Here is a 13421-nt window from a genome sequence, read left to right as displayed (position 1 = left end):
TTTTAAAATTAGAACTTCATAAAATATTACCTACCATCATTTGGCATAGTTAAAATTGGAATTTGAGTAATGGAACCATTTCTTCCTTCTACTCTACCTGCTCGTTCATATATAGTAGCTAAATCTGTATACATATAACCTGGAAAACCTCTACGACCTGGTACTTCCTCTCTTGCTGCAGATACCTAATTATTATTTTTTCAATTAGAATAAAAATATGAAAAATGAAGAGAATACATTTTATACTTAAGATGAACAGTATAATGAATACATAAAATCTACAAGAAAAAAAATCTCTGAAAGAGGAATTTAAAAGTTTAACTATAATTTTTAAATTCAACTAACAAATAATTTTCAAATATTTTTATTCAAATTATAGTTAAGAATTTTTCATAATATCTGCAAACACTTTGCTAACATCATACTCAATTTAAAAATATAACAAAAATAATGATAACCAATCAACCAATGAAAATTAATATTATCCACACACAAATTATCTAAAGAGCAATGATTTAATTGAATATGATACAATGATAAATATTACATCTAATCAATTCAATTCACATTGTTATTTACTGTAGATACTAAAATTCACACCTTCCTAAATACATGTTCAATACAAAATCTGCTTAACCTGCGCAGACCACTAAAGGTAGCCGAAAACATTCATTTTTAATCTGTGAATGCTGGAAAGTGAAAGGAAGGTATGAATTTTAGTATTTAGAAGAAAGTTTCAGCTTTAGAATTAACAAATATTTACCATAGTACAATTTTATCATTGATCAAATATTAAACTTTTATTTAATAAACAATTTATATATTTCATACATGTATACAAATTTCAAAAACAAATTAGTGCTATTCCACTGTTTCTGGTCATTCTAATTATTATTATTACAATACTAATTATATCTTATCAGCCAAGCCCAGCCCAGAATTCCTGAAAGATTCAGCCAAAATTGGGACTCAAACCCACAACTTCTGCTTACTATGCAAGTGCATTCCAGTTATGCTAGTCAAACCTCCATCTGATCTTCTCTTCCAGAACTATTAATTTAGATATAACCAAAAAGAGTAAATTGTGTGGTTATATCTAAAGTATTGGAGGAGGGCTGTTGGCACTTAGTCATTCCAAGTTGGTATTGTGAGTGATGCATATGATTATATCTAAATACTTCTGACACCAAAGATTCAATGGAGGTCAGGGTAGTGCAGCTGGAAACACATTTGCACAGAAGCAGAAGTTATGGTTTTGATTCCTGCTCCAGGTTGATTCTTTTCTTCCAGAAATTCTAACTTAAAATAAAAATTAATTATAATTAGAAACACACAAAATTTCAAACTTTTTAAACAGAACTGCTAACTTTTTCAACAACAAATATATATATATATATACCAGGTGGTTATAAAATAAGTATCTTTATTTGGAACTATCAGTAGCTTGAAGGAATAACCCAAATAAAACCCAAGTTGGTACACTTACTATTTAAGAAGGGGGAAGAATGGAACAAGAAAAAATAATTGCCGATAGAGGATGCTGTAAAGTTTGAAATGTAATGTGTAATACAAAAAGAAAGAATTAAGGTGAAAAACTTATGGCATATCAGTATTTATTGGAAAATGTCACAGTTAATATGGTTATGCTGTCACTTGGCACTGATGATCTACTTCAGATTCCAGAATACTGGTATATCTATTGTGCTAGACTATGGTACATACTGGTATTCCAGGTAGTGCACAGTGTGCTCAACTATGGAATGTAATGAATCAGGAGTAATGCTCTGCACATGTTGTGATATTCTATCTTTAAAATCACTTAGGTTTGAGATACTCCCACAGTACACATTTGATTAGTGATTGAAGTACAGGCTCTGATAGCTTTTTAAGGGAAAGATAATCAAATTTTCTTTAATATTGGTTATAGCTGCACTTAAAATACAAAATATTTTTTAAATTAGACATTTAATAATTTATTAAAAATATTTACCTCTCTCAAAGCTTCAGCATAAGATGACATATCAGTTAAAATAACTAATACATGTTTCTCACACTGGTAAGCAAGAAATTCAGCAGTTGTAAGAGCAAGACGTGGCGTAATAATACGTTCAATACTATTAAAAGAAATTATTAGAATATTACTTTTTAAGACAAAATTTTTTTATTAAATTACAAAAATAGATCAATTAATGAAAGCTATTTTTATTAAATCAAAGAAAATGTGTAAAAAATCTAGTATTACTTCCCAACATAATTCTGTTGTTTTTCTACATTTCTCACAGTTTATTGTTTCCTAAAGTAATATAATTAAAAAAAACATCATTTATGGTTGCTTATTAGGTCATTCATGCATTTTTTTAGTATCTACAGATATTGATGATGGATATATTATCTGTCATCACTAACAAAAGCAGTAATTTATTTTCTTGAATGAAGTGTATTTCTGATTACCTAAGAATTTCAAAACAATAATAATAATCTTCAATCTTCTTAATCTTTAATTAATAATCTTCATTGACATCTCATTTCTGAATGTTTCTAGCCATTTCTTGAGTGATTGTTTAAACAATGTGGAAAAATTACAATTTCTTTTTTAAATTTTAAATTTGACTACTGATCAGAAAAAAAATTTGAGCAAATGGATCATTTGCAATGATCAATTTTTCACATCATCAAAGAAACTTGCATCTTTCTGATTTGAACTATTAGAATTATGTATAAATTGCCTTTACTTTTTGATTTACCCTCATAATTTATTATTAATGTTTCATATACAGCAATACCCTGACTTACGCGATTTTCAAATCTCGTCGATTTGTCTTTTGTTTGAGTGCCACGCAACCCTTGATTGCTCACTCCCCCCACACTATTGTTCAGCTTACATGTTCAGATATGTCGCGCAGAATCAACACATAGATACAATTTATTTTGTGTTATTTATTTCTGTGTTTGTTATATCTACGGAGACTTGAGAGACTCTACTACGTCATCCAAACAAAGTAGAACTAATTCTTCTGCATCAAACAAGAAAAGAAAAACTTTATCTTTGGAATATAAAGTTAACATTGGATATGTTCGTAAAGTCAAACGAATTAAACGAGAATGACATCATCGTTATTCCTATTTCATTAGACTTTTCGAACAATTCGTTACTAACGCGTTTAACTCGTTTGACTACGAACCTACCTATTATTAAAGACTTCCATACAAAAATGAAAATTTGTGAATTGGCAAAGAAGTTTGATCTACCAGAATTGTCGGTCAGAACAATTATAAAAAACAAAGAAAAAATTCTCGAAGCTGTGAAAAATGCTCAATCTTTAAATTCAAGCATCATTCGTGAACATCACAGTATTATCGCTGAGATGGAAACAATGTTAAAATTATGGCGTAATAATCAAGTAAATGTGAAAAATTGTAAAATAATATAGGCCTAATTTGTTATACATATGTATTATCTAAGATTTTATTAAACATTTTTTTTCTAAATTATTGTTTTCTTTAGTCTCCGGCCCCAATTAAAAATTATTTGTATGTATTTATATGCGAAATTATACCCCGACTTACGCAGTTACCGCTCGGTTCCACCTATTGCGTAAGTTTGGGGTATTACTATATATATATTTTAAAATAATATATATTAATTAAAATTTGATCTATTTTAATTTATTTTTATTTTAATATTTTTGACATAATATAAACTAAATTAAAATATAATTAAGTGAAATATACTATTTCTTTTTACATGAAATTCTATGAATAAAACTGCAATCCAGTTTGCTTTTAAAGTTTAATGATTAGAGTTTGAAATTCTATAATATTCAATTTATTTAGCTCCAAAATCTTTAAAAGTTGTAAATGCAAGACTCTAATCTGTCTCCTCCCATTTTCAAGCTCTTAGTTCATCATTTCACTTAATTATTTATTCTATAAATTAAATGTTTTAAAATTTCTTAAAATCTTTCCCATTACATAAAATAATCTAAGAAAGCATATTTCTTAACTTTTTATAATTGGGAAAGGAAAAAAATTAAATTTTTATGTATATAGAACAAAGAGCTCATAATTTTAAAAATTTGTTTACTTTATATATGTTTACTTTGTCTTTTCTGAAACTGTGTTCTTACAAAAATTATATTTAAATAACTTATTTAAATTTTTATATGAAAATTTAAAAAACTTATTAATAGATACAATAATAGAAAGAGAAATTCTTAAATAAGAATGATAATTTTATTGAAATAATAATAATTTTTACTATTAACTTAATAAAACCTTCTAAATGAAAATTTTAAGTGATAAATTATAAAATGAACACACAAATGACATTTTGCCATATAAAATTTTGCCATATAAAAGTACAAAACTGAAAAATTCCTAAATTGCACTGGAGCAGTTGAAACAATGACTGATTTCAGTTAAAGATGTAGGAATGACATTGCTATAAAAAATTAGACCATTTTCATAATGAAATACTTTAGAAAACAATGATAAAGCACTCTCTGTAAATGGAAAAAATTTGCATATAAACATTTTAATAGTTCAATATATTTTGGTTTCAAAGTGGGGTTCTGTCTTTAAAATACATATTTCTCTTCTGATGTTTGAATTCTTATTTATGAAACATGATTTTATAAGCAGCATGTTTCAGGGCACTTAACAAAAAAATGCCAATAGAAAAAAAAATTATATATATATATATATTGCTTGCGACATAATAGCTCTCACTAGTTGAGCATGAAAATACTTTTAATGAAAGCACAGATTATCAAATGGAAAGTCATGTTTTATTTGGATTTACTCAGTATTATTACTTTTGTCATCAGATTTCAGAGATCTATAAAAGATCTATAAATACTCAAACTTGCATATGAAAAATAAGTCCTCTTTGGCATTTTTCATTGGAAATAGCCTAATTTATGCACATGATAAATGGATGTTCTGGAGGCCATCAAAGTGATTCAGAATTTCCTTGTGTGCCCAACTTCTCTTCAACAGCAGTAGGGAAAATGCATCTCATGGCTGTAAAACACCATGGTAGCATCTAATGACAGTAGGGTTATTGGACATAATCTAAATTCACATCACCAAGGTAATTATCAGACACTTTGGTCTGAAAAAAATTTTCTAAAATACGAAGATCCTTTTTGTCACCCTCCATTGCATGCTCCATGTGACATCTGCATTATGTTGCATGCAACATTTTTTCACTCACATCACTTGGAAACTTTACAGCCTGATTAATTTGTCCACTGCATGACAAATATTCATTTCCTGACTCCCTCTGCTTTTTGACTTCTTATGATTCCAATTTTCCATTTAATAATGCCTTCTCTTTCTTAAATTTTGCTTTTGTAGCTCTGAAAAGGTGAGACTAAACATCTGCTCATCCACCATCTTGTATGCACATAACATTTTTTCATGTAGTTCATAAAGTGGAAAGAATTTTTCATAGTAACCAGTTAAATTCTTTTTAGTAAAGATACCATACATTGCATCATTTTGCAGCACAAAGTTTATTAAAAATCTGAATTTAACTATTTTAACACTTGCACTGTTATTCAATACAAGCCCTCAATTTAATATTTACTGAAATTTAAAATGTATTTAATATTCTAAATTTCAAATCTTTGTATTTAAAGCAAGTTTATTTCAAGACAACATTCTATATTTTGAATTATTTGGTTATTCCAAAGTATGTTTTTTTTTTAATGTTGTAGTTATTCTATTGGAGCCTGAGCAAGACCTATCAACTAAGTTTAGTTTGAAAATATTTGCAACAATTGTTAAATTATTTGCTAGAAATATAAGGTATGTTTATTTGTCATTTAAACTGTTCCAGTTTAGTGTAATTAATGATTTTGTTTATATGTAATATTTTGAAATTTTTTTGATGTCTTTAATTTGTTTCTGTAGTGGGAGGCAATTCAGAAAACTGATGATAACAAAATCAGGGGATACAGTTTGGCATTGCAAATACATATCTATCATCTACATCCAAAATTTAATTACACCACTCGATAGTTAAAGGATCAAAGAATTCATTATGTTGAGTGGAGACTGTGATGCATTGCGCGCAGAAGAGGGCGGAGCACCCCCATTTTGAGGTCGTTTTGCCACGTCACATACTTTCCATTTCTGAGAAGCTATGATGCTCGTTTCAGTTTCAATTTACAACTCTTGTCAATATTTATCAATTGTGTACACAAAACATTAGTGTGGAATAGTTATGGTGAATATATATGGTGTTAAAGTTAAAAATTAAGAAAACTTAATACAATGTCAAGCCTATACTCGCTGAAAAGCCAAATCAAAATATAGAAATCGTATATGGTTGGAAAGGCTTCTCAAGAGCAATCTAGTGATACCATAAACACCATATGATAGAGTGAAGCAGTGCCGGAAATGTAAAAAAACATGGAGATCCAAAGGACTTCTTACTGTTAAGGAATGATTATGACATACATATAATACGCTCAAAGAAAACATTACCCGTTAATGTACACATATGTAGTATTGTTTTGTAGCAGTTTTGTGGAACTTCTCCCACCCTGTAGTAGATCACCTAAAATGTGTGAACCCTTGGTCAGGTGTCAGAGGGGTGACATAACGTACACCCATTATGTAAACACATTGTCCATCTGGTGACCACTTGCTCTGCTGCCTTCGAACTGATCAGATGTAAAATAAAGCTCTCTTTTTGTTACCGTTAATCTTATATGTGTAAGTCATTTTATAGTCTCCCAACAATCGGTTATGGGCCCAGACAACCCAGGAAACTCAGAAAACGCTTAAGGAATAAGTCACCCAAGTGATCTCCTAAGTTTTTCGACTAAGGCTTCCGAAGAAGAAAGGTATTGAGAGAACAAAAGAAAGATGGCCAAGAAAGCAAAAGGGCTGAGCTCGATACCCAAGTTAAATGGATCGAACTAAAGAATCTGTTGGAAGGCCAAGATCTGATGCAGGTACTCGAAAGACCCAAACCAGAAATTCCTGGAGAAACAGCCGCTCCGGAAGATAAGGCAGCCTATGACACATGGAGAAAGAAAAACAGCGAAGCTCTTAGAATCATCACATGCACAATGGAAGAACATGAGGTTAGTCTAATTTTGAATCTAAACGTTGCACGCGATGTTTGGGAAGACATAGAACGGAGATACGAAGGTCGATTAGACACGAAGCGAAAAATGTGTCAATCAAAGCTCTCGAAATTAAAAATGGAGAAAGACGAAAATTGGAAGGAATATATCAGAAGGGCTCGTGAACTAAATGAAGAAGCCAAAATGGTAAATTTAGGAATGGAAGAAACGGAATTGATAACTTTAATAACCGACGGACTGCCCCCTAAATACCATGATATCGCTCGAAAACTCGAAAGCATAAAGGACGCGACGATGAACGATCTAGAGTACGCCTTCCAAAAGGAAGAAGACAGAGCAAGCACTTCCCGATACAATGAACGCGAATCGGCTTTTCGTTCAAGATCCCAAAGGGGCAAATACGTAAAAGAGAAAGGATGTTTCACTTGTGGAAAATTCGGACACAAATCCTCAGCATGCTGGTACAATCCAGAAAACTCGCAGAAATACAAACAGAAGAACGACCGATATTGCAATCGCACGCATGACGTCGGAGCAAAAACTAGAAGAGAAAAATCAGAAACCAAAGTCAGCTACGTCGATGCTAAGCCTCCGGAAAGAGCTTGGTTCACGTGAGACAAAGGAGCTAACAAAGAAGAAGAATGGGTTATCGACTCCACTGCTTCGTCACATATGACATCAAATAAAAACTGGATAAAAGATATGAACCCAGATACACGAAGTATTCGAGTAGCCAGTAAAGACCACATATATGCCAATGGAAGAGGAACGGTGATGGAAGACAATATGCCCATAATACTAAAAGACGTCCTATATGTTCCAAAGCTGGATGGGCATCTCCTCTCGGTAAACAAATTGGTTGAGGATGACTACACAATCATTCTGGATAAAACAGGAGGGAAAATCATTTCCAAGAATAACGAACAAATAGCCAAAGCAACACGAAAAAATGGCTTTTTTATTCTAGAGACTGATGAACAAAATTCCGCTAAACAGGTTATCACTGATGAGCTCGAAAGGAACGAAAAATTTCTATGGCATAAAAGACTGGGACACGTAAATGAAACATACCTCGACATAATGAAAAATCAAAACTTGCTTAGAGGGCTCGACTACAAGGAAACAAAAATGGTTCAATGTGAAGTATGCATACAGGCAAAACATACTAGAAAACCCTTCAAAGAAACTAAGAATAATAAGATGAAACACCCTCTGGAACTACTTCACATAGATCTCGTAGGACCGATGCCTGTTGAATCACTCACCGGCGACAGATACATGATGACAATCGTGGATGACTATAGCCGAAAAATATTTACAAATTTCCTAACTTCAAAGGATGAGACAGCAGATATGCTAGAACTCTTCATAAAAACGATGCAAAACAAAACAAACAACAAGATAAAGCGGATCAGAACGGACAATGGAACTGAATTCGTAAACCGAGATTTCATCCATATATGTAACAAACATGGAATACAACATCAATTAACGACAGTATATTCGCCGCAAAGCAACGGGATAGCCGAAAGGGCCAACAGGACAATTCTCGAAGGAACAAGAGCTTTACTCATAGAAAGCCAACTACCCAAAATCTTCTGGGCTGAAGCTGCACGAACAGCGACATATCTGAAGAACTGCACACCCGCAAAACTAGAGAAGAAAGCATCTCCCGAGGAATTATTCTCTGGAAATAAACCTTCAGCATCACATTTACGAATTTTTGGATGCTTAGCGTACGCGTGGATTCCAAAGGTAAAACGAAACAAACTTGAGCCGAAATCAAGACCAGTTATATTTATAGGATACTCGAGAATCAGAAGAGCCTACAGGGTGTATGACCCAAAAACAAATAAGGTGGAGGAAACCAGGGACATTAAGTTCATGGAATATCGATTAGGAAGTGAATTATTAGACAAGTCAGACGGGGAAACTAATAGAGAAAAACAAACAAATTCTTGGATAGAAATGGATTTAGGCGATATGGATGAAAACAATGATCCCACACCCGTAGATGCGGAAAGAATTAGGAACGAGGATAGACCCAATGACGAAATCGTCACAAATGAAGAACCCAACCTTACCCAAAGCGAGGACACCCAAATTCAAATACCTAGAAGATCACAAAGAATCAGGGAGCAAATCCAACAAGGAATCAGACCCAACTATGACGAAAATTTCTCCGATACAGAAAAGTGGGATGATACAGATGCAGTAAACATGACACAAGATTTCACGCCAACTACCTTTAAAGAAGCAATCACTTGTCGAGAACATAAATCGTGGTGGAAAGCTATGAAAGACAAATATCAATCACTGATGGGACACAGAGTATGGGACCTAGTAGACTGAGAACCAAACGCCAATGTTATAAAATCAAAATGGGTATACAAAAACAAAAAGAATCCGGACGGATCTGTAAATGCGAAAAAGGCCCGACTAGTAGCCCTGGGATGTTCCCAAAAGTACGGAATTAATTACAAGGAGACATTTTCACCTGTGATGAAATTGGAAACGCTAAGAATCTTATTAGTAATTGCAACACAAAAGAACTGGAAAATAAGCCAATACGACGTTAAAACAGCCTACCTACATAGTAATTTGGACGAATGCATATATATGGAACAACCGATGGGATTCATTAAAGAAGGAGACGAGTCGAAAATATGCAAACTAAATCGCTCTATCTATGGCTTAAAACAGGCTGGAAGAACATGGTTTAAGACGATTACCGATCACCTGTGTCAAAACGGTTTCGAACAATTAAAAGCTGATCCATGCGCATTTAAATATCAACGAGACGAACACATTCTATACTTAGGATTACACGTTGACGATATGATAAGAATATCTTCGAATGAGCGAATCGAACATGAAGCTATGGCAAAAATCGCGGAATATTTTGACTTAGTTAACCTGGGAGACCCTAAATGCATTTTAGGAATCGAAATAACGAAATTCAAAGATGGGATAAAACTGACGCAACAGAGACAAATAAAAGAGATACTCCAAAAATTTAAAATGGAAGATTGTAAACCAGTAAACACGCCGATGGATCCTAACCAAAAATTAGACGATAGCGAAGGATCGCCTTGCGGAAATAAGAAACTTTTCCAAGAAATTTTGGGAAGTGTGATGTATATCAGTTTAACAACGAGACCCGATTTGTGTCAGCCGATCAGCGAACTGTCACAGTACACACAAAATCCAAAGGAAATGCATATCCAAGCAGCGAAACGACTGATACGATATTTAAAAGGAACCCAAAGTAAGGGAATCATATACAAACGCGACCAAGACAACAACTTATTCGGATACGCAGATGCTAATTGGAAAGATGGGAATGTAGGTCAACGTTCGAATAGTGGATATCTTTTTCTACTCGAACAGAATCTCGTATTGTGGAAATGCAAGAAGCAGAACCAAACGGCGTTATCGACATGCGAAAGTGAATTGACGGCATTGACCGAGGCTACAAAAGAATCGACATGGTTAAAAATGATCCTAAATGAATTAGGAGGGAGAGATTCTAACAAAACAACTGCAATTTATAGTGATAATCAAGCTGCGATAAGTCTAATCAACAACGGAAGTCCTAACTACAAAACGAAACATGTAGTGAGAAAAATATCATATGTACACGAAAACGTTAAATCAGGTAATGTTTTTATTAAATACATCCCGACGGAAGAAATGTCGGCGGATTTTTTGACAAAACCATTAAACGCGCTTAAATTAAAAATCTGTTTGGATAGAATCAATGTGAAATGAATATTGTATTAAATGAAATTAAAATGTAACCACGAAACTTCCCCAAAAAGGGGGGATTTGTAGTATTGTTTTGTAGCAGTTTCGTGGAACTTCTCCCACCCTGTAGTAAATCACCTAAAATGTGTGAACCCTTGGTCAGGTGTCAGAGGGGTGACATAACGTACACCCATTATGTAAACACATTGTCCATCTGGTGACCACTTGCTCTGCTGCCTTCGAACTGATCAGATGTAAAATAAAGCTCTCTTTTTGTTACCGTTAATCTTATATGTGTAAGTCATTTTATAGTCTCCCAACAACATATTCACGTAAAACACAGGGCTGTGTCCCCAACACAGCCACAACCCACTTTTTTAATGTACAGAACTACATTAAATTAATTTATTAATTAAAGAAGTAATTTTATTATTTCTACTTCCAAACCAATCATATTCAACAAACATTTGTTTAAAATTAATTATCTTTAAAAGATCTTTTTCAGTATGTATTAAATTATTCAATAAAAGTATAATAATACATACGTAGGATCATTGGCTAAATTCAAAAATAAGCAAACATTTTCCATAGAACCATTTTCTTCAAAGTCCTGTTTAAAAAATCTTGCTGTTTCCATATTAACCTTGGGAAAAATTCAATTTAATTATTATATAATACATTGTGCTATTATGTAATTTTATACATGATAAAATTATTTCCAATAAAAATTTTGACAATTTAACTGCAAAAGAATACAGATAGTTAAGTGAAAATATAATATGCAAAAATCCACTAATCTAGTTATCTAACAGAAGAATTCATATTATTGATAGAAAGATCATACTGTTACTGTTTAACAGAATGCAAATTTGAATCCCACTCTACTAAGAAAATTTGTTATTTGTTAATATTTATCCAAATAATAATATGCATGATACTTTTTCAAAATAAATGTAATAAGATAATGAATAAAGTAAAAATTTCATGAAATAAATTCTAAATTAATTTATTTATTGATTACAAATAATGTAATATTCTAATACTTACACCCATAGCAGCAAATACAATGGCAAAATTGTCATGATGATCATCTAAAATACTTTTTCCTGGAAGCTTGACCAAACCACCCTGTCTACAAATTTGTGCTGCTATCTATATTTAATACAAATAGTTAATTGTAAATAAATATTCATATTTTTGAATTAGTTAATATTTAAAAATTTAAAACTTTAAAATTATTAAGAAAAGAATCAAAACACAATAGGAAAGTAAATTTCAAAGAATGCTAATTTATTAAAACTGTAACAGAATATGCCAGAACATTATTTATAAACATATTCCTAAAATAATGGAACATATTAGAAAGATATTAAAATAGAATAAAGATGAGTTAGAATGCCACAATTAAAACAAAGAGAGATGCTTTAATGCAATATACATAAACAGACACCTCTCAAGTTATTTTTTTCATTCTTAGGAAAGCAAAAATGAACTGAAAGACAAAACATTAAATATAAAACAATTATTCTGCACTTAATTCAATTTTATCTGAACATTCTATAAACTTCTCTTAGCAATGAGTTCTTATTCAAATTTCCTTTATTGAGAATAATTGAAATAACTCAAAAGTATTTAAAAACTTGTGTAACCACTGTTTATACATATTCTATTAAAGCATTTCTCTCACACAAAATAAAATATGTTGTTGTTATTCAAATAATACTATTGAATTATCTTTCTTACTTTACCTTGTGGAAATTACATCAACAGGAATAATTTCATTATCCACAATATGAATAGATTTTTTAATTAAAGAATTTCTTTGTATTGTGAATAATATGAAATTATTTCTTTTGATTCAATTAATAGAGGGGTTGAGGCGCACGTTTTAAACGTGTAAACGTGTACGTGTGGCGTTCGGCGCCGCTTTCCCGTAAGCCTAAAAGTTTGACGATGGTGTATGGACTGTCGAGCGTGATTCCACCGACTATCCAAACACCATTGTCAAACTTTTAGGCTTACGGGAAAGCGGCGCCGAACGTCACACGTACACGTTTACACGTTTAAAACGTGCGCCTCAACCTCTCTAATAATTAAAAATTTCAATTTTTTCTGTAATTCTGATTATCAGATGTAATAAATATTTTAAAATATCTTTTATATTCAATATGTTTAATATATATTACCTCATTATGAGGCAAACCTGCAGCAGAAAAGATAGGAATTTTTTGCCCTCTTGCTATACTGTTCATTACATCTATTGCTGATATTCCAGTTTGGATCATTTCTTCTGGATAAATTCTTGACCAAGGATTTATAGGTTGACCTGTAAGATTATAATCTTATTAAAACTGAAAAATTATAATGATTATATCTAACATTTTAAAAATATTACAAACTTTAAAGTTTTTCATTTGTTAATAGTACTTTCTTCTTAAATGTACCAGTTGAAATTAAAGTACCTTATGGGGCTGTCCATAAATTACATAAGGTATTTTGGGGTGGGTGGGGGGGATCAAGGATTTCTTACAATTTCTTACTCAGGGGTAGGGGGTTATAGATCTCATCTTACAT

General features: G+C 31.9%; 1 protein-coding gene across 1 annotated transcript in view; it reads right to left on the bottom strand.

The window, feature by feature from the left end:
• LOC111618475 (V-type proton ATPase subunit B-like) overlaps positions 1-13198 on the bottom strand; it is a 35341-nt gene extending 22143 nt beyond the window's left edge. Inside the window, exons 1-5 of the mRNA XM_023360018.1 lie at positions 13034-13198; positions 11895-11999; positions 11393-11490; positions 1991-2114; positions 35-185 (exon numbers count right to left, since the gene is read on the bottom strand). Coding sequence (XP_023215786.1) covers positions 35-185; positions 1991-2114; positions 11393-11490; positions 11895-11999; positions 13034-13132 — 577 coding nt within the window. The 5' untranslated portion in view covers positions 13133-13198. The remainder of the gene's footprint in view (positions 1-34; positions 186-1990; positions 2115-11392; positions 11491-11894; positions 12000-13033) is intronic.
• Positions 13199-13421: the final 223 nt, after the last annotated feature.

This window comes from Centruroides sculpturatus, unplaced genomic scaffold (assembly GCF_000671375.1).
Source record: "Centruroides sculpturatus isolate CEXI.00-Female unplaced genomic scaffold, Cexi_2.0 scaffold5, whole genome shotgun sequence".
Taxonomy (NCBI): Eukaryota; Metazoa; Arthropoda; class Arachnida; order Scorpiones; family Buthidae; genus Centruroides; species Centruroides sculpturatus.
This window is presented reverse-complemented; position numbering and strand designations above follow the sequence as displayed.